Below are 26,074 nucleotides of genomic sequence, written 5' to 3' on the forward strand. Positions count from 1 at the left end.
ACCACTCGTCACCGGTGAACAGAGGCCGAATTTTAGCAACATCACCTACTTTCACCCTGACTCCGTGGCTCCCCACAAGGGAGGCAGTGGGAGGTGATAAACTGTAAATAGGGCTCCATGTGCCAGAATGAGACTTGACACTGAATCTGACTTTCTTATTGGCCAAGGGCAGGTTATGTAGCCTCCCTGAACCTCAAGGATTTTGTCTATTGTACTGCCTTCCTAGGGTAGACAGAGTGAAATTAAAATACTGTACCCTAGATGTCTGGCATGTAGTAAGTATCTGAAAATATTTCCTCTTCAAGTGCATGAAGTCTGCCCAGACAGCACTGTCTACCATGGATTGTCGGAGGCACTGCCCTAGGGAGAGGCCACATCCCCTGGGTACCTTGCTTTTTCCAGCACATGGCTTTCCATGTGATCGCACTATGGCAAAAAGAACCACAGTGGCCAAACCAGGCAGTATGGAAGCATGTTTTTATGTAAAAATCCACTTTAATTCTGAAGTAATACTCTAGTTTACAGTTACGTATAACCATTTTTCAAGATACAGATACAGCCATAAAACTGCCAAACAAATCTATTTTTGATATAAACTTTTCCATTGAAGTCTACACATATAGAAACATTAAAAACCTACATGGACAGCTCAAAACATTTCACAGAGTGCACACACTTAAATGCAGTTACTACCTAAGTCAAAAACTATTTAGCCCAAGGGTTACCACATCCTTACTTCTGTCAGCATGGATTGATTTAGCCTGGTTTTGAATTTAATGTAAATGGAATCATAGGGCATGTACCCTTTGGTGTCTGTCTTCTTTCACTTAAGATTCCATGAGATTCATCCGTGTCGCTTTGTAACAGGAGCTTGTGCTGTCTTTATTGCGGTACAGCATTTATCCATTCTACTGTCAATGAGATGTTCTGCTTTTTCTGGGGGGAGGGGAGGTGGGCTGGATGTCTAATGAAATCAACATGTACACATCTCCTGGTACATACACGTTCTGGTTCCTGCTGAGTGTGTGCCTCTGAGTGGAATTGCTAAATCATCAGGTAGATTTCAGCTGTAATAGATACAGCCAAACCGTTCTCCAGGGTGCTTTTCCGAGTTTACCTTGCCACCTTCAGTGTGTGAGGGGATGAGTTTGTTTTGCCCCGAAATGCACTGAAATTGAATATTTCTCAAATTTCTCTCTGTTTCTAGCTCCTCAAAATAGCTGTTAAACTCAATGCTGTCAAGTATAATCCCTGGGGGGTTACCACTGGATTATAAAACTGAAAAATGTCATCTCCAAGTTTTCTGATTTCAGTCTCAAATGATGTTAAAAATAAGTCAGAATAGCAATTTCCCACAGCTTAAAAAATGACGGGTGTCCTTTTAGATTTTAGATTTTTTAACGTCTACAATTTGGGGCTGAACCTTCCTCCTGTCTGTCTTGGTTACAATGAAGATTTCTGAGAAACAGCTGTACACCCTGGTGAAAAAGAGAAGTTTCTTTGTTTCAGAGGTCAAAGGCTAGTGTAGCTTTTTTTCTTGTGGGATCCAGGGAAGCTTTAATTTATTCCCTTTGATATATGTGATTAAACTGCCCCTTTAGTAGCTTAAATTGTAATTGCTAAGTAAATACGTATGTTTGTCAGAGTTGAAAGGTCAGACATCGCTGGGAAGGTCAGACCATTGTTTGGCCACAGAGCTGTATTGTAAGCTGCTGAAATACGACCTTTGCTTGCTGTGCCTTCCTGGTGACCTCAGGCCGACTTCTGTCGGAGGCCTGTGGTCCTCCATATATTAGATTTCTCCATTGTAGATCAGAGGTAGATAAAGACTGAGTCCTGTTGGGTAGTTTGAACAGCACTGCTCTTGGGATCTGGTGTGAGGTTTACATCGAGATACTGATGGTAATGTGATAGGATAGCCCTGCTCCAACCAATTTTAACCTGAACAGAGAGGTATTTGTAGCTAAAATTGAAATGGCAATCTCTCCGTTTTAGAAAAAGTTTAAGGTAGTAGAATTTCTCAATTTTAAAGTGTCCTGTATAAAACTTCCTAAGCCTCTTGGCCTTGTCACCACTTGATTCTAGTTTAGATGCTGTGAGACCTGGCATAAACTTTTATAGCACCTGGTTATTTTTTCCTTAATTTATCTGTATTTCATGACATCCCCCAAAAGTGTTTGGTGCTCTGCTGTTTGAGGATGTTTGAGAATAGTGGGTCTGGAAGGAGAGGCCTTGGTTCCAAAGCATCGTTGTGGTGGCAGGTACTACCTGTAGGCCCCTAATATCCCTCTACCAGTTTCGTCCAGCCTGGTGCTGGGTTTCACAACGTGGCCTCCCTTCCCCCGCAGCCAGCTGTGCTCTCAGTTGCCAACCTTTTTTTTTTTTTTTCAACTTGAATTACAGTTGATTTGAAGTATGACTGGTTTCAGATATGCAGCACAGGGATCCAGTTTTATGTGTGTGTGTGTATATATATGTTAATAACCTATATATATAGGTTATATATAGGCTACTACAAAATACTGAGTAGAGTTCCCTGTGCTATACAGTAGGTCTTTGTTGGTTACCTATTTTATATATAGCAATGTGCATATGTTAATCCCAATCTCCTCATTTATCCCTCCCCCGCCCCCCTCTCCGTTGCCAGGCTGGTGTTTTCTCCCCCGTGTTCAGTGTTCTTAACTTGAGGGCCTGCAGATTCCTCAGGAGTTGTGGCCCTGCTGGTGGAGGTGATGCCCAGGGGCAGGTCACAGAGCCCAGCTGACCCTCTGCGAGCAGGATTTGCCCCCTAATACAAACTTGAAACACCTTGATTTTCCTAAGGTTGGCAGACGGGGTGGGGGGGGGCACTATGGGTTCTGTTTAGTATATGTGTGTTTGCATATTTACTTTAGTAATTTTCAGTTCATCTAGATGAGCCAAGTGAGTCTCTTAGGGAATGACACAGAGATTCTTACTGACATGAAAGCAGTCCCCAGGCAGCATTCTCTACTGTTGTCTGGTATGTCCCAAGCCCTCAAGCTAACAACAGCAAATAGATTTTATCTGACCTATCAACTCCAGTCAATTGGGGGTGGTTTTCTGGTGTTCTTGAGGATTTTTTTTTTTTAAATCTATTGGCTGCATTGGGTTTTCATTGTTGCACGCAGGCTTTGTGTAGTTGCGGAGAGCGGAAGCTATTCTTCATTGCTGTGTGCGGGCTTCTCATTGCAGTGGCTTCTCTTGTTGCGGAGCACGGGCTCTAGGCACGCAGGCTTCAGTAGCTGCGGCGCATGGGCTCAGTAGTTGTGGCTTACGGGTTCTAGAGTGCAGGCTCAGTAGTTGTGGCACACAGGCTTAGTAGCTCCTAGGCATGTGGGACCTTCCCAGACCAGGGATTGAACCTGTGTCCCCTGCACTGGCAGGCAGATTCTTAACCACTGCACCACCAGGGAAGCCCTTCTTGAGGATTTTGAGACCTTTTCCCGCTCTTAGGAAGGGGAAGAAATGCTGTTTTCTATTAGCAATGCCTGCCGTGGGTCAGGTAGGAAAGGGGCAACCAGGTCACCCCATGCTCCCTTTGTTTCTAACAGGATGAGGGTGTCCGGCACCAGAGAGCCAGCATTCGGCAAGAATGAGCACTGGGCACTCTGACTTTTCCACAGCTTCTGTCCTGAGATGCTCTGAGTCATTAGCACGGCAGCTCAGTGCTTAGGCTCAGAGCCTAAACCTTCATAGGTTCAAATCCCAGCTCCACTTCACTGGCTGTGAGACTGGGCAGAGACCTTTACACTCTGGGGAACTAGGTATTCACTCATCAATCACAATTAAACTACCAAACAAGGTAGTTCAATCACTTACAGTCAAACCTCATTTTATTGTAATTTGTAGACACTTGCATTTTTTTCATACAGATTGAAGGTTGGTGGCAACCCTGCATCAAGCAAGTCTATCGGTACCATTCTTCCAAGAGCATTTGCTCTCTTTGTGTATGTGTGTCAAATTTTGATAATTCTTGCCGTATTTCAAACTTTTCCATTATTATTGTATATTTGTTATTGTAATGAGTGATCTTTGATGTTACTATTGTAATTTTTTGTCTTGCATTTTAAAATTCAGGTATGTACATTGCTTTTTTAGACATAATGCTATTGCACACTTAATAGATTACAGCATTGTATAAACATAACTTTTAGATGCACCAGGAGGGACTTCCCTGGTGGCACAGTGGTTGAGAATCCACCTGCCAATACAGGGGACACGGGTTCTGTTCCTGGTCCGGGAAGATCCCACATGCCGTGGAACCACAAGTAATGAAGCCCGTGTGCCTAGAGCCCGGGCTCCGAAACAAGGGAAGCCACTGCACTGAGAAGCTCGCACACCGCAACGAAGAGTAGCCCCTGCTCTCCACAACTAGAGTAAGCCTACGTGCAGCAACAAAGACCCAAAGCAGCGTTAAAAAAAAAAAAAAAAAAAAAAAGCTAGATGCACCAGGAACCCAAAAATTTCATGTGACTCGCTTTATTGAGATATTCACTTTATTGAAGGGGTCTGGAACCAAACCTGCAGTATCTCCGAGGTCTGCTTATGTACCAAGGAAATAAAGCTTCCTTGGATCCCATAATAAAAAAGCTTTGAGCCTCAGTTTCCTCGTGTATAAGATGGAAGTCATAATAATAACTACCTCACATGGTTGCTAGGAGGATTAACAGTTACTACGCATAAGGCGCTTGGTCAAAGGTGGCCATTGTTTTTATCATCAATCATCAATCCTCTGCTCACTCCGTAGCCTGACTCCTTCCTACTGGCATGGCCTCCAGCCTCACCCCTTCAGGGTTATGTTGCTGTGACCCTCTGCTGCTCCTCTGGTATTGACCACGTGCCACTCCTGGACTGCCTTTCCCCACTCCCCCAATAACAATAACAACAACTACAATAATAATAGTTCCCTTTTACGGAGTACTTTGTACACATCAGGCACTGTGCTAAGCCCTTTGTGTGCTAAGGCCATGAAATCTTTCAACAGCTCTAGGAGGGTGATATCATCGTACCCATTTCATGGATGGCAAGGTGCAGAGAGCTTCACTGACTTGCCCCAGGTCACACAGTAAGTAATAGAAGCGGGATTTGAACTCAGGTGTCTCCTTGATAACTTAGATTTTTTTTCCCTTTGGTCAGGACCTCCATCCTTATTTCCATCTGCCTTTTCTTAGCACTGATGATTTAGATCATTATTATAAAGATTTTTTAGGTAGAGCTTTTTTAAAAAAAATGTCCAGGCCAAGGATTTCCAAGTGGTTTCCTTAATGGGTCATGTGATCAGAAATCCCTTTCCATGGTTTTATCCAATTCATGATTCTTTGTGGTTACTGGATCTCAGAAAATATTTTTCCTTTATCCCTTTTTCCAATTAAGCTTTTAAGAAATGGCTAAAATAGGCCTTATAAGTTTGTTTACTTAGTGGAAATGGATAATAATGTGAGGGCAAATATATTATTAAAAATATGGGAGTTGTTTGAAAAAGTATTAATTTGTTTTCTTTGATCACATGAGTAACAGGCCAAGTTCTAGGCTCTGAACAATTGAGATCGTGCCAATGACAAGAACGGCATTAACAACCTGGAGGATTCTGGGCACCTCCATCCTCCTCTAGGTTTGTAAGCCTCATAGCATCTCTCGACTTACATATGAGCAATTTAATACAAGAGACTATCCTCCCACAGAACCCAGTGGACCCAAACCTTCCTCCCAAATTGGCCACACAGCCAGAAATTTCAGGAATGCTTGGGAACACACACAGACAAGGATTCCCACCTACCTGGCCTCTCAGTTCTAGGCCAGTTCCCTCCCACCCACCTCCTCCTTTTCTTTCTAGTTTTAGGAATGGTCCTTTTCCCTGTCCTGATCTTTGGGTTAAGACCAGCATCTCTCTTTTGTCTAACACTCTGGTAACCACAAGGAAGCTTCTCCACCCTTCTCCCCAATATCCTGTCCGAGAAAACAGCACACTGCTTGGCCTTAAAGGATCCCCAGGGGCTTTCTTCTGCTAGTTCAGGAAATATCTGTTGGGCTGATGTTGATTTTCCTTCTGTGAGAATTCCTTCTGTCTCTGCTTATGAAGGATGGACCAGAGAAAACCCCAGGCAGAGTGATAGAGGTGCTGAGCTGGCAGCAGGCTGGCTTGCATGGAAATGCTAAGGGCCAAAGGGATGATGGCAGGCACACTGCCCATCTGCTACAGGCTGATTCATGGATTCATGTTTATGTTCCTTTCTTTTTTTTTTTTTTTTCCGGCCAAGCTGCGCAGCATGCAGATTCTTAGTTCCCTGACTAGAGATCAAACCTATGCCCCCTGCAGTGGAAGCTCAGAGCGCTAACCACTGTATCACCAGGAAATTCCTGCATGTTTGTGTTCCTAAAGCTATCCTGGGTTTCACCCTCACGCAGACTTGGTTGAAATCCTATTTTTCTTTCAATCTTGTGAAATACTTCAGAGGAATTCCAATGTTTCTTTCTTAGAAAAAAATGTACATGTATTTTATGATTATAAGGGCTTTTATTACGGTTGTCCTTATTGTTACTTAGTTGGTTTCAGTTGTGGTTAACTAAAAGAGTAACAAATGGACAGGGAATAACTAGGTCCATTTGAAGAGGGTTCAGGTTATAGTCACTGTGGAGTGATATATACCAGCACTGCTTGGGCACTTTCCTCCTGCCGGGATCTTCCACTTAGACCACCATGGGGCAAAGGAATTCAAACTCTTCATCACAGGCTATGGGGAGTGAAGAAAGACAAAACAAAATGTAGGTATGAACATGATCAGCCTTAAAAAGTTTAAATAATAAACTGGAAAAATATATACTTGCCATAAATTTGATATTCAACAATATCCTTGATCTGTAAAAATAATGAAAATCTCCAAAGGAAAATGATGTACGAATAGCCACTTAATCTGTGAAAAGATCTGTTAATATAAAAAAAATCAAATTAAAATGACAGATTCCCCCCCCCCTCCCCCCGCCAGCTGTCAATTGGGAAAATTTTACCAAAATGATAAAGCTAATTGTTGGTGTAAATGTTGAAGGTGGTTGCTCCTGCCCTCTGCTGGCGGGAATGTTAAGTAGTCCAGTCTGCCCTTTCTGGATGGACCTGGTTTGAAAATACTGCTCTTTAACACGTTTATGTCTTTTAACTTAGCAATTCTAGTTCAATAGCTTTTATCAGGGAAATAGTCAGACTTGTGTAGAAAGAGAGATCTATTTCATTCCATTATTTACATAATAAAAGGGAGAATTTTTTTTAAACTGCCTTTCTTTTTGCAATAAAGGGTAGTATTGAAATGGAGCAGGACCCTATGGTCCTTGCCCCCCATGTCCTCCGCCTGCCTTTTGTCTGTGGAAAAACTTAAGCCAAAGAATAACTTTAATCAGAGAAGTGAGAAAATGCAGAAACAAAGGAAAAAGTCCAACAAGTCTAAATAATAATAGTTTAGTCATTAAGCATAGGACCTTTAGTTCCTCTTCAAGGGCTATAGATAATATTCTGAGCCATATCCTATGAGCTGTCTTACAGATCCTGAAACCCCCACCAGGTGGAAGAAGTTAGCTACATGGTGACCAGGCTGTAGCTGTGACATAAGCTGCCACAATTCTGAGAACTGGCCTCAAATAAATGGGAACAAACCGACCCTGGAACTGAAGATTAACTGTACTTATAACAATCAAGAGGACGCTGATCAGACCACTGTGTGACGAATTTCAAGATGACTATCAGAGCTGGCTGTGCTGTTTCTGCATGTAGCCCTCTCCCTCCATCTATAAAAGCTCCTGCCCATTGATTGTGTGCATATGGAGGGGGGTGATATCAGCCTTTGGACAGCTGTCCACCACAGCCCCACCCCTGGTTGCTGGCATCTGACATAAAGCAAACTTTCCTTTCCACCAAACGCCTCTTTATTGGCTTCTGAGCAGTGGGCTTTTGATACTGTAACCCACTTTTGGTTACAGTATCCCAAGTGATAGATATTAACCTCTACTGAGCACTTTTCACAGGTCAGGCACTTTTCTAAGAGCTTTACATGTATGAACTCACTCCTGGAGGCACTCCCAGTCCAGCTAGGGACCAGTGGGAGCAGGTACAATGGTACACGGGAGAATAGGGTGGCATTAGTTGGGCCTCAGGGCTGCTAGTAACAGAAACCCACTCAAATTAGCATTAGTTTGGGGGGAAAACATTCTTTTTTTTTTTGGCTCAGAAATCTGTGAAGCCTCAGCAATGGATAAGAACAACGACTAAGACTTCTTGAGGGAACTATATTCAATATTCTTTTAGAAACCATAACGGATGAGAATTTGAAAAAGAATATACATATATCTCACAACATTGTAAATCAACTATACCTCAATAAAAGAAAAAAGACTTCTTGAGAGCTTTCAATGGGCCAGGCACTGTGCTAAACACTTTGCATGTATTAATACTTTTAATCTTTACCCAATCTTGTAGGCAAAGGAGAGGCTTGCCCAAGGTTGAAACAGCCAGTAATGACAGAACCATTGATGATGGCTGGCCAGACAGCTGGCTCCAGAGTTCATGTTTTCAACGAGGTTAACTAGGGTTTGGCTGGTTTCAGGGGGTGGAACAATGCTATAAGAATTCTTGGCTTGGCTCTGTGGTCACAAACCCACACTGACCTCAGACCTTCTCAACAGCTCCAGCCTAAGTCCTTGGGACTGACGGGTCTGGTCTGGGTCATGTGCCCTCTCCTAGGGCAGGGTCAGCCTCCTGAGAACACTGCAGGACCACTACAGAAGGGAGAAGAAGTATTTTCTCAGAGGAAGGGATGTCCACACCAAAGACCAGACTTATTGTGACCAAGGGTCAAAGTGAAAACCGGGTAATGGAATTCCTGTGTTGATGAAAATAGTCAGTAAACAATCAATAATTAGAAGAGTTTTATTTGCGCCAAACTGAGGACTAGCCCAGAAGCCTGCTTCCCAAATTACTCTGAGAAACTGCTCTGGAGAAACAGGTTTTCAGCACGTTTCTATATCTTATCAGAACAAAGAACAGTAAACACATCAGGGATACCTTTCTTCAATGTTTAAAAAAAAATCAGTGCATACACGTACAGCACATACAGTAATGGCCTTGGCACCTGGGAAGGGAGCCATCATTAAAGGAGGACCAGCATTGGCGTCCCAGGAAGAGGGGCATTTAATCTTTGTTTTTGACATGGACATTCTTTACATCTGGTCAGTGTGCCCTTTTCTTTAATAATTAAAGCAGTTGTACAAAGTAGGTTCGATAGGCCACTAACAGGCTATTTTAGTTAGCATAAAATTCAAGTTAAATCATGTAGAAGCCAGAGTGATTTCCCTACATCTCAGTATGTAAAAATTTCTTTCATCACCTGCTACATGCTAGGTGTTTGCAAGGCACTGAGAAACAGCTATGACATGGTTATAGCCCCCAGTCAACTGGGAGGGCACAAGCAAAAGGAAAATTGCAACAAAGAATAACTGGAGCCCAAGGAGAAGGGAATAACTGATGAGGAGGTAAGCAGGAACCAGATCCGGAAGGCCTGGAAAGCCCAATTAATCACTACTGCTGCTTGAACGTGCGAGGCACTAGGCTAAACAATTGGTATACATTTATCTTCGCGCTGGTACCCATCGTGTCACAGATGAGGAAACTTATACTTAGAACAATGAAATAACTTGCCCAAGAAATCCAGGGTGATGGAGCCAGGATTCAATAGTCTATACACACCTTGGACTTAACCACATTGCTAAAGGGAGCCCAGAAAAGGTCACAGTCAAATTTATTTTTTCTATATATGCTAATATGTGTAAAATAACTAATAAAAAATTTACTTTCAAAAAAAAAATTTATTTTTTCCCCCAAAGCAATCCATATTGAAAATGAAATTTCTTGGTTGGTAGCAATCTGATAACATATATCTATCATTTCAGTGCACAGTACACACATTGAAGAACTTATTTAATGAAGTTAAATAAGGCCCTAGCAATGAAGATGTGGTCATTAAATACTGGATTTTTTCCCAACCTGCTTTTAAGTATCATCAATGTGGTCTGCAAGTAGTGCATTTAAAATATCAGGGGGGAAAAAAGCTGAAAGGCGTTTGGATCCAAATACAAAGGCCTTGAAACCACCAAAGGGGAAGCTGATCTGACCCGAACATACTACATATGGAAACCCTGGAATGGCTGCAATGCCCTTGGGAATATTCAATTACAAGGGAGACCCAGCTCTGACCCTTTTGCAAGGAGACAATCAACAGAAGACTGTATTTGATAACACTTCCTATTAACAAGGCTTCTAACCCTGTGCAGGAGAGAGGAGAAGGGAGGGCAAAGACCCCAGTTGGCTTTGAAGAGATGAACCCTGTTTTTTTAGGAGTCTGAAAAGAAAAAGAAAAAAACAAAATAGGGAAAAGGAGGTATTGTGTAAAAAGGCCATATGATCCACCCAGCTGTGAAATCCTTTGCTCCAAAGGGTTTGCTAGAAAAGCTGCAGAAATGATATAAAATAAACCTGTAGAAACGAAATACTTTTCATGAATATTTATAACATTTCTTCTGCAAATACTCATAACACATAGACGATATTAAAGAGTGCCTACTAATTCAAATTTTACTTCCAGGGTGACTTTCCAGACTATCCAACCCTGTATACAACCCACCTCGAACCACTCCCCTGCTCCCCACACACCCCAGCGGAATGAAGGGGTGCCCTTTATTTGGTGCTCCCATAACCCCACCCATGTAGAGTATCTCTATCATGGCATTGGATGGAAATCATCTCCTCCACTAGAATCTAACTTACTTCTGTCCTCAGCATTTTAGCCGATGTAGTTTCTCAGAAAATGTTTGCTGACTGAATTAATGAAACGCTTCTGTACATTTATAAACACTGCTCTATATTGTAGTAAGTGTCTGTGGTCATCTTTGGCTCAGGAGCTCCTCAAGTGCAACGTCATGCCTCATGCATCTAGTATGGCCTAGAGTGGTGCCTAGCAGTTCCTAGCAGACAGTAGGTGCTCAGTAAATGATTGAATGGCTAAGCACAAAATGTCTCATCACATGACACAGTAGGAAGGAGGCAAGAGAGTAGTAAACAGGATTATTATTATTTTTTAAACTTTTTAATTTTATATTAGAGTATAGCTGATTAACAATGTTGTGAGAGTTTCAGGTGCACAGCAAAGGGACTCAACCATACATATGCATGTATCCACTCTCCCCCAAACTCCCCTCCCATCCAGGCTGCCACATAACATTGAGCAGAGTTCCCTGTGCTATAAAGTAGGACCTTTTTGGTCTTCCCCCCATCTCCCTTCCCACCCCACCCCCAACCATAAGTTCATTCTCTAAGTCTGTGAGTCTGTTTCTGTTTTACAGATAAGTTTATTTGTATCATTTCTCTTTAGATTCTGCATATAAGGGATATCATACGATATTTCTCTTTCTCTGTCTGACTTCACTCAGTATGAGAATCTCTAGGTCCATCCGTGTTGCTGCACATGGCATTATTTCATACTTTTTAATGGCTAATAGTCTACTGTATATATGCACCACATCCTCTTTATCTATTCTTCTGTGGATGCACATTTACGTTGCTTACATGTCTTGGCTATTGTATTCAGTGCTGCAGTGAACACTGGGGTGCATGTATCTTTTCCCACCATGTTTTTCTCTGGATATACGCCCAGGAGTGGGATTGCAGAGTCATATGGTAGCTCTGTTTTTAGCTTTTTAAGGAACTTCCATACTGTTCCCCATAGTGGCTGCACCAATTCACATTCCCACCAACAGTGTAAACAGGATTATTGATGGAAAAAATTTGTGAATTAGTGACACCATCTGTTTCAGTTTATGAGCATGAGTGATGGGAAATGACAGATTCCTGGGAAAAAGTACAAATTTAGCTCCCACGTTTTAGGCTGGGGGCAATTTCTCAGAAGTGGTAAGAAGGGCTGGACACGAACCACATATGGGTGCTTCGTATTTAAACCCCAGAACAAATCCGCGAGGCAGGTATAGTCCCCGCTGACCACCCAAGTGGTCAGTTCCATGTCGAGACTCCACCGCAGGCTCCCGGCCTGGCCCAGCGGTCCTTTCCTCCCCACTGGACGGCCTTTCAAGTCTAGGTGCGCGACTGGAAGGGACCAGAGGGGAGCGGGGAGGGGGGAGGGGAGGAGGGAGGGGGGAAGAAGCTGGGGGCTGAGATGCTTTGGGCACAGGGGAGCCACAGAAGGTTCCGGACGCAGAGAGCAAAACCAACCAAGTACCACCGCAGGGTCCCACCCGCGCGCATTCGCCAGCATCAGTAAGCTTGAGCCCTCTGGGCTTCCACAGTTCGGAATAAACGGGGTATCTTTAGTAAAGGAAGGATCAGTATTTTGAGATTCAAATCACGTTTGCGGATCTGAGCACAGAGATAGCAAAGCCAAGTCCTCCCTATGTTCTCACGAACCAAAACGGCGAACACAACATAGTCTCCACCCTTCACAGAAAGAAACCCCTGCCCCCGCCCCGCCGTCGGAACCGGAAGTTCAGGTGGGCTGGACGTCACTTCCGCCCCGTTTCTGGGCGGTGCCAAGATGGACGGTCTACGGGCTCGGGAGCAACTGCGGCGGCGGTACCAGTTCCCGCCGGACGCGGAGGTCCCGCTGGACCGCGAGGGCTCCGTCGGGCCGGGTGAGGCGCTCCCCCCAGGCCCGTTCCGAGTCGCGCCGAGGTTCCCGGAGGCTAGGCGCCCGGAAACGGCCGGCCCCGCGGGCCTCCCGCAGCCCTACCCAGTTAGGAGGGACCGGGTTTCATTTTCTCAAGGCTTGCCGAGTAATTTTGCGAGTCGGGTATTTAGTGTCGTAAAAGACCCTTAGAGATCAGGTAGCCCTGCTCATCTTCATCTCAGCAGCGCTTCAGGATTCCCAGGAGCGCTGGTTTAACACCCGTTTGGCAGTATCCATGAAAATAAAAGATATCCACCGGTTGTACCTCCAAGTATCTACCAAAGAAGCATCCTTGTAGCAGAACACAGGGGCGTGTTTGCAGAGTGTCTCATCTCAGCATTGCTTGTAGCAACGAACGACTGGAAACGTCTAAGTGTCCGTCAGCAGCGAGCTGGTTAAATACACTTGGTTGTTAATATACAACACAGCAGGCAGACTTTTATGTACCAATGTGGATGATTTTCAAAGGGAGGCGCAGAACAAAGTTTGGTGTGCCACCATTTGGGTTCAACCCAGATAACAAGCGGTGTGTGTTGACCTGTAGATGCATAGAATATGCAGGAATTCGGTAGAAGTTGGTACTGGTTTGGTAGTTGCTTTCGGGCTGGGGAACTGGGGTTAAGGCTAGGAGAGAGAGATTTCATTTTAGATCTTTTTGTCCTGTATGTTGTAAATCTGGTGTATTTATTACCTTTAAAAAATGAACACAGAAAACATCATGCCCAGGCATGCTGGTTTATAAATTTTGAGCGTGTCTCCCAGAATTTGTATTATGAATAAGCTTTCCAGGGATTCTGATAGTTGAAGGTCTGGAACCTCAGATGCATACTAGTGGTTCTCACATGAATTGAAAGAAAGGGCGTGTCAGTCACCTGGGGAACTTGTTAGGCCCCATTTGACCCAACCCCAGCCACCTGTTCTTTCAGATCAAGTCCCAAATGGAAGGAATTTGACTTGTCCATCACCTGCCTAGATAGTACCGTGTTGGGACTGGACTTCCACTGTGCCCTTTCTACTTCTGAGCTGCCTCAAAAAGTTGTGTTAGCTTAAAATAATTATATAGTAGTGTTTTTGGAAAACCACAGGTCCATTTTGTGTTCCAGTGTTTGCCACTTGCATTTTTCATAATTAACAGGGCTAATCACTTTCCTAGGTGATAAAGGAAGCATAACATTAAAATTTCTACACTACCAGATGGCATTATTCTTTCCAAAAGACTGTATAAATAAATTTGGTTCCAAAATTCATTTAGTGGAAAAGAAGTTGACTGTATTGAACAGGTTTTATAACAAGTTCAATCCCTGGTTGGAGAACTAAGATCCCATAAGCGGCACGGTGTGGCCAAACTAAAAAAATAAGTGTAATATTTCCTGCGAAATTAATGGTTACTTGGTAAGTTGAAATCTCCCTTATTTGCAGAAACCTCTACAGCTGTTGAGAAAAAGGAGAAACCTCTTCCCAGGCTTAATATCCATTCTGGATTCTGGATTTTGGCATCCATTGCTGTGACCTATTATGTTGATTTCTTTCAAACCGTTAAAGAAAACTTTCACACCAGTAGGTAAGAAAACGTTATTGCTTTGTAAGTTAAACATGCTTGTTTTATTTTTTGTGTTTTGTGAGTTGAGTTCTTCAAATGCTTAGCACCTGCTTTTCCGCCAGACATACTGTTGGAGGTGCTGGTAATACAAAGTTGAAAAAGAGCACATGTTCTGGGCACGTGCAGCAGAGTGAAGGAGGCTGGGAATTATTTCAGGGCGCCTTTTCAGCACAGATATTTTGTAGGATGAGGAAGGTGGTGAATTTAAGAAGGACCTAATCCATTTGTAAACCATGGAGAGAGAAAGACTGAAGGTCTTTAAGAAGATCAAGTACACGAGCACTGGGAGGAGGGAAGGAGAATTGTGGTGGGTGGGAATTGGGTCTCAGAGCTCATTTTCAGAGACTAGTTACAGCCAACAAGGTAACTACATGTACAGGCCATGATGGAATTAGAGTTGAGCTCACTGGTGACAGGAGGCAGGCTATCAAGTAGTCCATCATTCTGAGGATTGAAATCTCTTCAGTATAATCTCAGGAGTTGACGCGGAGGGGAAGGTCGTTAATCACACTCCTGGGTCCTCATTGAACACTGGAGAGTGTCCTGGAGGCCCCTAGATAACAGAAAAAGAGGGAGAGGTGTTGGTGAGTTTGGAGCTGGCATCGAGAGGGGTGGTTTGCTTAGAGTGCAAATGTAATTGTTTGGAGGTAGCCGTGGGGCTAGAAAGGTGCAGACGGGACTATTTGATCTGGTGTTATTGTTCGGGGGGCACACACAGTTTGTCCCGCAGAGACCTTCAGGAGGAGTGGTGACTGCTGGAGGGGCGCCTGAGGAGAGTGAGGGAGCAGGCGGTCAGGGGAAAGCAGGTGTGTGGGGGGGTGTATGTAAACTATGGGAGGGAGAGAGCTTGGTCTCTTTCCTTGTTTCCACAAGCAGGAGCTTTCCCTAAACACTCCCGTCTTCTGGCCCTTCTGCCTTGCTGGCTCCTTCCCTGGGAGGTGCTGGACCTCCTGGGAAGAAGAAGCAGACATGTAGCTCAGCACTTTCTTCCTCTTGGGAGCCAGCTGCCCAAGGGAAGCACAGATTCTGGGCCATTGTTCTTGTTTTTTTTTTTTTTAAATTTTATTTATTTATTTATTATTTTTTTGGGGGTGCACCAAGTTCAATCAACTGTTTTTATACACATATCCCCGTATTCCCATGGGCCATTGTTTTATGGGGCAAGCCTGGCGTGAGAGGGTCTGTAGGTTTTCACTGTGACTTGAAAGCCGGTGGGTAAGTCTGTTTCTGGGTTTCAGTGTGTGGAAGCACTTTGTCACATTCACCACAGCTGTTTTCTTTCCATGGCTCTGTCAGCTGGTCTTTATCAGTCTGGTTCCTTTCTCTCTACTGGTCTAGAATTGGGACTGGGAAAAGAAGGGATGGTTGCTTCAGATACCACCAGTAGCACCTGCTGCTTTGTTCATGAAATGCTGCACGAGAGCCTCAGGTGTATCCAGTTATGGTGACAGTGATGAACAAGGCACGTTTCTCACCCTCCACCAGCTCATTTTAGGCTGTGATAGATGAATGGGTCACGAGGCGCGTTCTCTGTGAACATGTGAGGGTGTGCGTGGGATGCTATGGGCACACCTAGAAGGGGTGCCTAGTCCAGCCCAACCTCGGGAGGTAGGCCTTTTTGAGGTTTTAGGAGAGATGAGAGGATTTATCCATTTGTGTCCTTATACATCCTTGTATATGAGAATACTAAGTATTCTTGGTAGTTGAAGGAAATGGTGAGGTAAGGAAGAACTCGTCACCCTGTGAGGTGTTTGGGGGCACCTGCAGGAGTCAGTGGCACGCTCAAGAGCCCTCCGCTGGTGTGTGGCAGAGCCTGGGCTCAGCCCCCAGACCAGCGCTGTGGGGCATGAAAAGGAAGTGGAAGTCATAGGCCTGTCCTCAAAAAAGCGTCATCTTAGAGGAAGAGACAGAAACGCATGCTCGGAGGCTGAGGATTTCAAGTAGAGTAGCACTGCGTTCTTGCTGAGGCTCGGTGAGCAGTGGGGAGTGGAGCAGCTGTGGCGTGAGAGCTACACCCAGAGGCAGCGCGTGCAGGCTGCCTTCTGCTTTCTCAAAAAGGGTTCATTCCTCTGATATTCCAAATCTGGCTCCTTCTGTGACCAGCAAGGGCTGGAAGGAAGGGGCTGATGAGCTTTTTCTCACACGCACTGAACCTGGTCTTGGGTGGAGTTGTAAGGAGAAAAAAGCCATCAGCCCTTGGGGAGGACTGGAGATATTCTAGGGATGGGAGGGCTTCATTTAGAAATCTTTTATGAGAGGCAATATGAATTAACTCCTTCCAAATCGAGTTTCAGTATTTCAAGAAACCCTGCTTAACTTGGAGGAGTTGATGGTATCTGTCGAAATCTTTATTACTCTCACACTCAAAACTTCAGAAACAGGGCTTCCCTGGTGGCACACTGGCTAAGAATCTGCCTGCCAATTCAGGGGACATGGGTTCAGGCCCTGGGCTGGGAAGATCCCACATGCCGTGGAGCAACTAAGCCTGTGCACCACCACTACTGAGCCAGCGTGCTGAAACTACTGAAGCCCATGTGCCTAGAGCCCATGCTCCGCAACAAGAGAAGCCACCACAATGAGAAACCAGCGTGCCTACAAGGAAGAGTAGCCCCCGCTCGCCACAACTAGAGAAAGCCTGTGCACATCAATGAAGACCTAATGCAGCCAAAAATAAAATAAATGAATACATAAATCAATAAATAAAATAAATCTTTAAAAAAAAAAAACAAAAAAACTTCAGCAACAACCAGAAAGCTGCTAACTCTCCTGTGTGTTTAAAGAAACTGCATTGCTATAACCAGGGTACTTTTTTGGTTGGTTAGTTTATGAAAATATGTATTTGTGTGTGTTTGTTTAAAGTCTTACTTTTTCATCCTTTCATGTGTCTCACTCTCATCTTTACCCATCTGTCTCCTGTTAGATCTGGACTTTCTGAAAGCTGGCATTGAGTAACTGTGGGTCCCTCTGCCTCTTCCTCAGTTGATATTCTTCTTAGATATTTAGTCTATTAATGAAAACGTCTAAAATACCTGATTTGCTAGGTGCTTTCAATTAGCACTTTTTTAAACCTTTTTATTTTTGTGTACATATTTGCTTAACAGTCACTGAATTTCTAGGCCAGCTTCAGGTAACTGAAGAGCCTTTATAAGTAATTTATGTTGTCTAGACCCAAGATATGCTGCACACCATCTGGAGCAAAATTGCAAATAACATCTTTCTAAAGATAGGCTTAGAAGTTCTGATCCAGTAAGTTAAAGAGGCTTCCTTTCTCTAGTAGCAGCTGAGTCATACCTGGCTGGTAGGTAGGCCACCATACACAGGTACAGCCAAGAAAACAGGTACAGACCCGCAAAACCAACCTGTCCACCCTGTGTTATGGGACAGATGTCACAATTCAAATCACCTATTCAAAGGTAAACTTACAAATCCTTTGTGCTCTGTCAAAAATGGGATCACTGCCATTGGTACGGTAAGGCAGCAGTTGTATGTGCCTGGGTCACATTTACGATGTGTCAGCAAGACTGTTTGCTACTAGGCTGCAGAGGATGTATAAGAGGCTAATAGAAGGGCATTATTTTTCTCTCTACAGTTGGTTTCTCTTTGGCGGTGCCTTGTTGCTTGTTAGCTTATCGATTGCATTTTACTGCATAGTCTATCTGGAATGGTATCGTGGAATTGAAGATTATGATATGAAGTATCCGGCGTTGATACCTACTACAACTGCTACTTTTATTGTAGCAGGAATTTGGTAAGTTACCTTTGGAATGACTAACAGGAATGAAAATTTTTTTGACCAGGTAATGATGTACGTGGTACAAAATTCAAAAGGAAGAAAGGGGGGAATAATAGGAAAGTAGTCGCCCTGATTCCCTTTCAGTAGTATCTTTCTTATATATTTAGTTATTTAAAATACAAGTGGTGACATGCTGTATATATATTGCATTTTGCTTTTTAAATCATTTTCATTGTGAAGCATAATACAGACAGAAAACTGGAAGAATCTAAATTGGACAGCTGAAAGAATTATCAGGCAGTGAGCCTTGGTGTAAACCCTAAGAGGTCAAGGAAGAGAACAGTGCCGGCCCCTGTAAGCCCTCCCGTGCCCCGCCCAGTCACTCAGCCATCGTTCCTGCCCCCACCTTCACGGTAGTTGCTTTCTTTTGCAGCTCTGAAATACTTCAGTTTTGTATTGTCTGCTGTTTTGAACTTTATAGGAATGGGTTCGTGTAGCATGTGTTCTTTTACCTTTGGCTGTTTACCTGCAGCATTATGTGTGACTCTTCCACCTTGTGCACAACACTTGCTCATTTTCATTGCTGCTCAGCATTCTGTCCTATAAGTGAATCCCAGTTTATCTGTTCTACTGTTGACAGCATTTGGATTGTTTGCACTTTGGGGTTATTATGAGTGATGGCGTTAAGAACATTCTTGTATATGGCTCGTGTGCCTGTGCATGTGTTTGTTACGTGCGCATGTATACATACGTGTCTCTAGGAGGGAAATCGTTGGCTCATCAGGTATGCATACCTCCAGCTTCAGTAAATAGGTGCAACACTGTTTTCCAAAGTGATCTTTTTCTTTTTTAATTGAGTTTGGAATTCTTCCATATCGGTGCGTATAGATGCGTCTCGTTCTTTTTAATAGTTACGTCATTATCACTGCATGGACGTATCATGATTTATTTAACCAGCCCCTTGTTTTTTTATTCCTTCACTGTTATAAAGTGTCACATTTAATATCCTTTTTCATAAGCTAATAGGTTCTCAATGAAAAGAAAAGTTTGTAAAAGTATTTTGTAACTTGGTCGTTAAAGAAAAATCTGTAAATTACAAAAAAACACAGAGGAAGTAAATCCTTTGATCCTGCCAACCAGAGAGAAAACTACACTGAACATTGTGTATGGCCTTTTAGGTTTTTCCCTCTCTTTATAGTAATTGAATTTTAATTTTGGGAAAGCCACATATTTTGTACATATTCAGTTTTTGGGGTTTTTTTTTTGAATCATTAAACACAAACAGGCATCAATATTTATTAACACAAGACAAAGGAAACACATTCAGTGAGTTAACAGAACCCTGTCCAGCCAGGTATTAAATTTAAAAATGTATATCTAGTCTAATTTCAAATAAATAAAAAAAATCTTTATACATAATTACACAGTACTCTAGTTTGAATCTGACACTGGTAAATATCTTGACAAAAAATAAAACAGCATTTAGGACTTAAAAATTATTCTTACATCTTTACACTCTCTTCCTCTGGAAAAGTAACATGGCCCGTCTGCGTATACCTAAACCAGAAATGTTTGAATGATTGATAAAGAAAAGGCCTATTGTGTATTTGGAGTACTGCAGCTTTGCTCCAAGTGCTCTTGCCTTCACATGAAAGCAGACAACGAAAACAACTCTAAGGCATAGATCATGTTGGAGTTTGAGGGTGAGGTGATAACTCCTCATTGCTTTAGCCTAAAGATTCCTGGATGTTCAAGGAGAGTAATTTATTTGGCTAAGATATTGAGCACCATGTCTGGGGCAGAGACCTTAACAAAAAAAAAAAAAACACAAGGCCTTGGGCCGTGTTCAGTTTAAATGTATTTTTTCCATAATTTATTTTCTGTAGTTGAAGTTTATGGGTGTTTGACAGATGTTGCATTGTGATGCGGTTATTATTAACCCTTCAGTGACAAGTGTAGATGGGTGTCTTATTTTACAATTTCTTATAAGGCTAACATCACCCCCAGAAATGTTATTTTATTTTTTAGAACAGTAGGATTATAGCTATTCAAATTTCTTCTTATCAAAATATATGTTAATTGTTTACCTGAAACACTTGTTTAATTGACTATAATTTTCCTTTATTAACTTCTGCTCTTAAAGATTAAGTCCATAAAAATCATTGCACTTAGGAAGTGTTTTATTCTTACCTTGGTGACAGGAGCAGTGTTTTTCTCAATGGAAAATTTAATAGCAGCTTATAAATGATGACTTTTTCATTCTGTTTCTAACAAAAATACTTTAACCATCTTATTTTTTTTTTTTACCTTGATAGTTTGATAGTGTGTGAGAGCGTAAAAGCAGACTATAGTCATTTTATTTCGTATTCCTTTACAGACACTAACGTTAAGAGACTAAACTCTCTGTTGAGCCAGGCCAGCTCTCTTTAGAGGAGCTTTAGTGATTCCAGTTCTGAGTACTTTGTGAAAAGATTGTGATATTTCCAATATTGACTAAATCACGTATCTGAGAAACGATTTATATATAGAAAGTTACTAGCTAAATGAACTTTCCCAAACTGGGTAAAAAGTGAGTCCTTTAAATCTAGATTTTGCAGTAGAATATAGTTGTATAGAGTAGAGCTGTAGTGGTCAACTGTGTGGGGTTTTTGTCCGTCTCTTTTCAGCTTCAATGTTGCTTTATGGCACGTGTGGTCATTTTTCACGCCACTGCTGTTGTTTACCCAGTTTATGGGGGTTGTAATGTTGATCTCCCTCCTTGGATGACTTCTGAAGGTAAGATCTCTAAAGGTATTTCTAAAAATGAACGCATTTGGAAAAGTCTTTCATGGCAGTTTTCAGTGGACATAGCAATAACAGACTAGTAGGTTATTTCAGTCATGTTTACACAGGAGCTGTTCGTCCACTGAACTCTGAGATGAAAGGGATGTGATCCCTTCCCTTTTGCATAATTTAGCTCTAAGTGACTACTTTTTAGAGAAGGCACCCTGCCCTTCCAAGATCTCATGAAGAGAGTGTTTGCACCTTCCAGTATAGATAAGTTCACACATTGGTCCCTCTTCTATTGCAGTAGACTTCCATCAACTTCTCTACAGATGGCTGTTGGCTAGATCCTAGTTCTTGGTTAATGGGCACATGGGGAGAATGAGCAGTTTTGCCCAGCTGAGAAGAAACTCTGTTTTTTGACTGTCCCGGCTGCCTCATAAAAATTTGATGGGTTCCTCCCATGTTATTTACAGAATTTCTGCCACCCCGCAGACCACCGTGTCCCTGGGCCTGCTGCCTTCGCAGTGGGGTCTATTTACTCATTCATTGGAGGAGAAGTATGTACTGAGTGTACTCACTCTACCTGCTTAGGGACAAGGTGAAAAAGATAGACGGTCCCTCTCTTCATGTTGCTTACGTCAGAACTTGGAGGAAATCTACTGCATGTGTCAGTTTACATACTTGTAAACTTGAAAACTGAGGCCTAGAGAAGGAAACTTGAAAACTGAGACCCAGAGAAGTAAAAGTTAATGCACTCAATTATTGGGACATAAAAGAAAACTGACATTTCAGCTCACAAACAGCATATTCTCCCTATGGCATTTTAAAGGAAAGTCCCTATAACCAAGTAAAGAAGAAACGGATGTCACCTTATTGTTGCCAGTCTGAAATGAGATGCTAGCACACACATGCTGTGCAGAGTCCCCTGCACACGCTGTGCGGTGTCTAGGACATTCGGACTCTCACCGTACGTCCTCTGTCCCTGTTGACCTTTCACCACAAGAACATTGCCAATCTGACCCTGTCTCCTTTGAATCTCTGCCTGTTCAGTATTGAGCTTTTCCACATGTTCGGGAGCTTTTGACTTACTGCTGACATCAGCTTATAATTGGTAACAGAGAGCCAGAGAGTGTTGTAGGTGGGGAGATGGAATTGTGCTTTTTAGTATTATTAAATCCAGCGGCCTAAGGTAGAACGTCTCATTTGGGTTTTCTTTTAGGTGTAAGGGCTTGTCAGTTTAAAGTGAACAATGAACATCCTGCTAGCTGAAAGCACCACAGACGCAATGGAAAAGCCACAGTGTGTTTTTGCATCTACGAAGTGAATGGTTTCCTTGGAAGAACTGCAACTTTATAGCTCTGTAGTTGAAATCAGAATAAATTATATTTCATTTTTATATTCCTAAACTCAAGTGATTATCACATTTTTCAGATTCAAAAGTAGAACTATTCTATTCAAGACAGAAATAGCTAATTTGCAGTTAGTTAAATGACTAATTTAATTAAATAACTAATCTGGATCATTGGAGAACCTGTTGGTGTAAACATTTAAACAAATTTTCATTAGAGATGCATAATGTACTCCTCACATTGTAGAGAAATTGTTCCCTCTTTTAAGGGGCAGCAGTTCATTGTATGAGATGACTGGCTGTGTATATAAAGGAATGATGGTGTCGTGCCTTTAACCCAACTTCAGCAATTCCTATATAATTTCATTTTTATAATGATTTTGTTAGGAGGAGGACCAATTGACAGGATTTTGTTTTCCCGTCACTTGAAATTTTATCATTGTGTAAATTACTGGGTTTTTAGCATTTGTTTAACATATGAACTTTTAATCATTTTAAGTATGTGTAATTTTTTTCTTAATATTTAAATAAAGTGTTTTTATAACTTTCTTGTGGGTTTTGTTAATTTAACTTCGGAATAGTTTAACAGCTATTAGCAGTTTCAACATAGAAATAGGGCTTCTTTTTAGAGAAGGCTACTCTGCTTTTCAAAGACAGAAGATAATATTTGCACTTTCAAATGCAAATATGTTTACATTAAACCTAAACATCACAAGCATTGTGACAGTTTAAGTACCTTACATTGGTTTCCACCCCACCCCCCGCACCCCCAAGGGACTTCAGGTGATGCTCTGTTTCAGTCTCCACTGTTGTCTGGCTCAGATCACACCCTGCATGGGCACTGCAGTAGTAGTTCATCTTGACCTTGAGTAGCAGTTCATCTTTCTCCAGCAGTGAGGCAGGAACGATATCCGTGTTGTTGGGTTGTGGATGAGAGGAATGATGTGTATGGAACACCTACTGCAGTGCCTGGCACACAGTAGGTGCTCACTCAGTAAGTGGTAATGAAGAGGGAATGAAAGACGAGGTAGAGCTAAGAGCAGGAATGGGAAGAGGCAGGCATGATCAGTAAACAGAATCAAGCCCAGTTTGTGTACATATGCGTGTGAGGGTGTGTAGAGAATCATTTATTTAAAGTAAGGAGCAAAGTCAGGCAAAGGTCAGAATCAGGTGGCTGTCAGTCAGTGATGTGAGCGCCCAGTGCAAGGCTGAGGCTGCAGACCCAGGAATAGGATCAGAGAGAGTATTGGTTCAGACCCTCCGGAGGGAACTTGGGTGGAGCCAAGGGACAGTGCCCGTGACAACTCCCACAGATTCCTTGGCAGATTCTGCAAGAAATCACTCCCTCCCTCCCTTCCATTTATCTTTTCTTGCAAAATAATTTTATTACTTGGATAGAAACCTAAAGCTGGGACTTTCTGTGTAATGCAGTTTGTTACAACTCAGCCAAGTGCTTGATACTGTGGCCAGCTAAGGTGATAAGGAGAGACGACCCTGTTATGAGAGGCATTTGAGGGACTTCCCTGGTGGTCCAGTGGTTACGACTTCCCCTTCCAATGCAGGGGATGCTGGTTCAGTCCCTGGTCAGGGAGCTAAAATTCCACATGCCTCGCAGCCAAAAAACCAAAACATAAAACAGAAGCAATATTGTAACAAATTCAATAAAGACTTTAAAAATGGTTCACATTAAAAAAGAAATCTTAAAATAAAAAGAGACATTGGAATAAATTTGTTTAAACAGGATCATGGTTGGTCCCTGTTTCCGTTAAATAAGCGCTATGCAGATTATTTACGGGTCTTTTCCTATTGTTATAAGAAATAAAAACTGTCAAACAGTGTTGTTGCTGCTTCTACACAAGCCTGTGGGAAGAACATCCACTCAGAATAATGAGTCACAGAATTAGCAGTTGTGAATGTTTATCATGAAAGTCAGGGATGTCGTGGAAGCAAGTGTGTGCTCTTAAAAATGTCCCTGCCAGTCCTGAGTGTCAAGACCAAGTCTTCGACCTGGGTTGCACACTGGTTGCCCAGACCTGCCGCTCAGAGGTTCCCATGCAGCGGGTGACAAGGCTGTCGTGTGAAGAGTTCTCTAGGTGATTCCGATGTGCAGCCTCGTTCCAGAACTATAGTGTTCCAGTCACTTTGGGCAGAGACTGCTCTGCAGAACCTAGAATGTTCGAATTGTCAGCAAACACAAGATAACAGAGTCAAACTTAGCTCACTAGGGTAAAAACCAGATTGAGATCCCCCCAAATCTGTGTCTGGAACCTAGCTTGGGAGGCAATGGTCTTTTTGGAGACTTAACAGGATTTAGAATCCTGGCTGTATCAGGGTTCTTTGGTTTTATACAACAACAACAGCAAAAGGTCTCTGGCATGCTTATGCAAAAGAGAAATGCATTGGAGAGGAAATGAGGGAGGAGCTAAGAGTCACATCTTTATAAGTTGAATCGTTTGGGGAGGTGGGGGGGTCTAGGTAATAGGGGGTATTAGGTGTCTTCATCCGTGGCCACAGGCTAACTGCCCTTCACTTAAAAATATTTTAAAGACTTTGATTCAGCTCAGTGTTTTTTAGGTGGAAAAGAGTTTGGTAGATTTTAAGAAATGTTTACATGGAATTCATAAAAGTAAATAGCAATCAGGAATATTTTGTATACACTGAGGACTAATTTGCAAGAAGCCAAATTGCAGGCTGTGGGTCAAGGGAAGATTGGGAGTCAAACAGAAGAGTAGATTATTCCTAAAAGAGCCACGAAGATCTCACCTAAGTCTCTCAGATTCAGTTCTGAAATTGAGGAATGGGATTTCCCCAACTTAGCAGAAATGTAATGTGTAGCTCTTCTGTTTCTAAGGCGATGTGAGCAACTGGTAGAGCTGCAGCTTTGGCAGACCTTTTCACAGCTTGCTTTGGGTATCTTCAAGCCTTGAGATGCATCATTCCTATCAACATACCAATGTGTTGTACAATTTACCTCTTCAAACAAACACCCACAATAGGGCTACCTCATGCTTCTCCAGTTATTAACCACTTTTTGGGTCCCCTTTACAGCAAAGCTCCACCGAAGAATTCTCTGTGCTCATGATACCCAGTTGTGTTCCTCGTTTAAAAAAAATTGTACTACGACATGTGGATGCAAAAAAGTGTGTATAATGTTCCCTTATGCATAAAAATAAGGAGTCCAAAAGGATCTCAGGAACTTGGTCCCTCCCCAGCCCACACCTCAGTGGACCCCGGAGTTCCATTCACTGCTTCCCTTGCCCCCCCCCCCCCAGCCCTCAGCCTGATCCCCACTCTCTCTCAGGACCATCAGGACTCCTCGTAATCCCTTTACCCCTGTCATGATGTCACCACAAAGCCTGGGATTCCCGGGTCACCTCTCATCCCCTTGGCTGAAACTCCCACGTGCATCTGTCTGTATGTTCTGGTTATCACCTGTCACTGCATACAAACCAGAGCAAAACTAAGTGCCTTAGGACAACCGCCACCATTTATTCTGCTCACGAATCTGAAATTTGAGCAGGAACTGGCAAGAACAACTTGTTTCCGTTCTGCATGAGGTGATTCCACTGGGACTGGATGGTCCATGTCCAAGGTGCTTCCCTCGTGGTTGGCGAGATGGTGCTGGCTGCCCGTTTCACTCCACCTGGATCTTTCCATGGGGCAGCTTGGGTTCCTTCCTGGCAGAGTAGCTGGGATTCAAAGGTGAGCTTTTCTATTTTCTGTCGCTGCTGTAACAAATTGCCGCCAACAGCGCTAAAAACGACATAAATTGATTACCTCACGGTTCTGTGATTTGCAGTCTAATACAGGTCTCCTCAGCCTAAAAGCAAGGTCTCAGCAGGGCTGCATTCTCGTCTGAAGGCTCTTAGGGGAGAATCCATGTCCTTGTTCTT

At 42.9% G+C, this 26,074-nt stretch overlaps 1 protein-coding gene and 1 pseudogene across 1 annotated transcript; one reads left to right on the forward strand and one right to left on the reverse strand.

The window, feature by feature from the left end:
- Positions 1–12,569: 12,569 nt before the first annotated feature.
- On the forward strand, positions 12,570–22,729 carry TMEM128 (transmembrane protein 128). Its single transcript, XM_057706435.1, has 5 exons — positions 12,570–12,699; positions 14,154–14,295; positions 17,924–18,082; positions 20,734–20,842; positions 22,053–22,729. The coding sequence occupies exons 1-4, from the start codon at positions 12,603–12,605 to the stop codon at positions 20,831–20,833; spliced, it is 498 nt and encodes a 165-aa protein (XP_057562418.1). The 5' UTR covers positions 12,570–12,602; the 3' UTR covers positions 20,834–20,842; positions 22,053–22,729.
- On the reverse strand, positions 17,436–17,796 carry LOC130835054 (transmembrane protein 126A-like; annotated as a pseudogene).
- Positions 22,730–26,074: the final 3,345 nt, after the last annotated feature.

The sequence above is a fragment of the Hippopotamus amphibius genome, chromosome 13 (genome assembly GCF_030028045.1).
Source record: "Hippopotamus amphibius kiboko isolate mHipAmp2 chromosome 13, mHipAmp2.hap2, whole genome shotgun sequence".
In the NCBI taxonomy this organism is placed as follows: Eukaryota; Metazoa; Chordata; class Mammalia; order Artiodactyla; family Hippopotamidae; genus Hippopotamus; species Hippopotamus amphibius.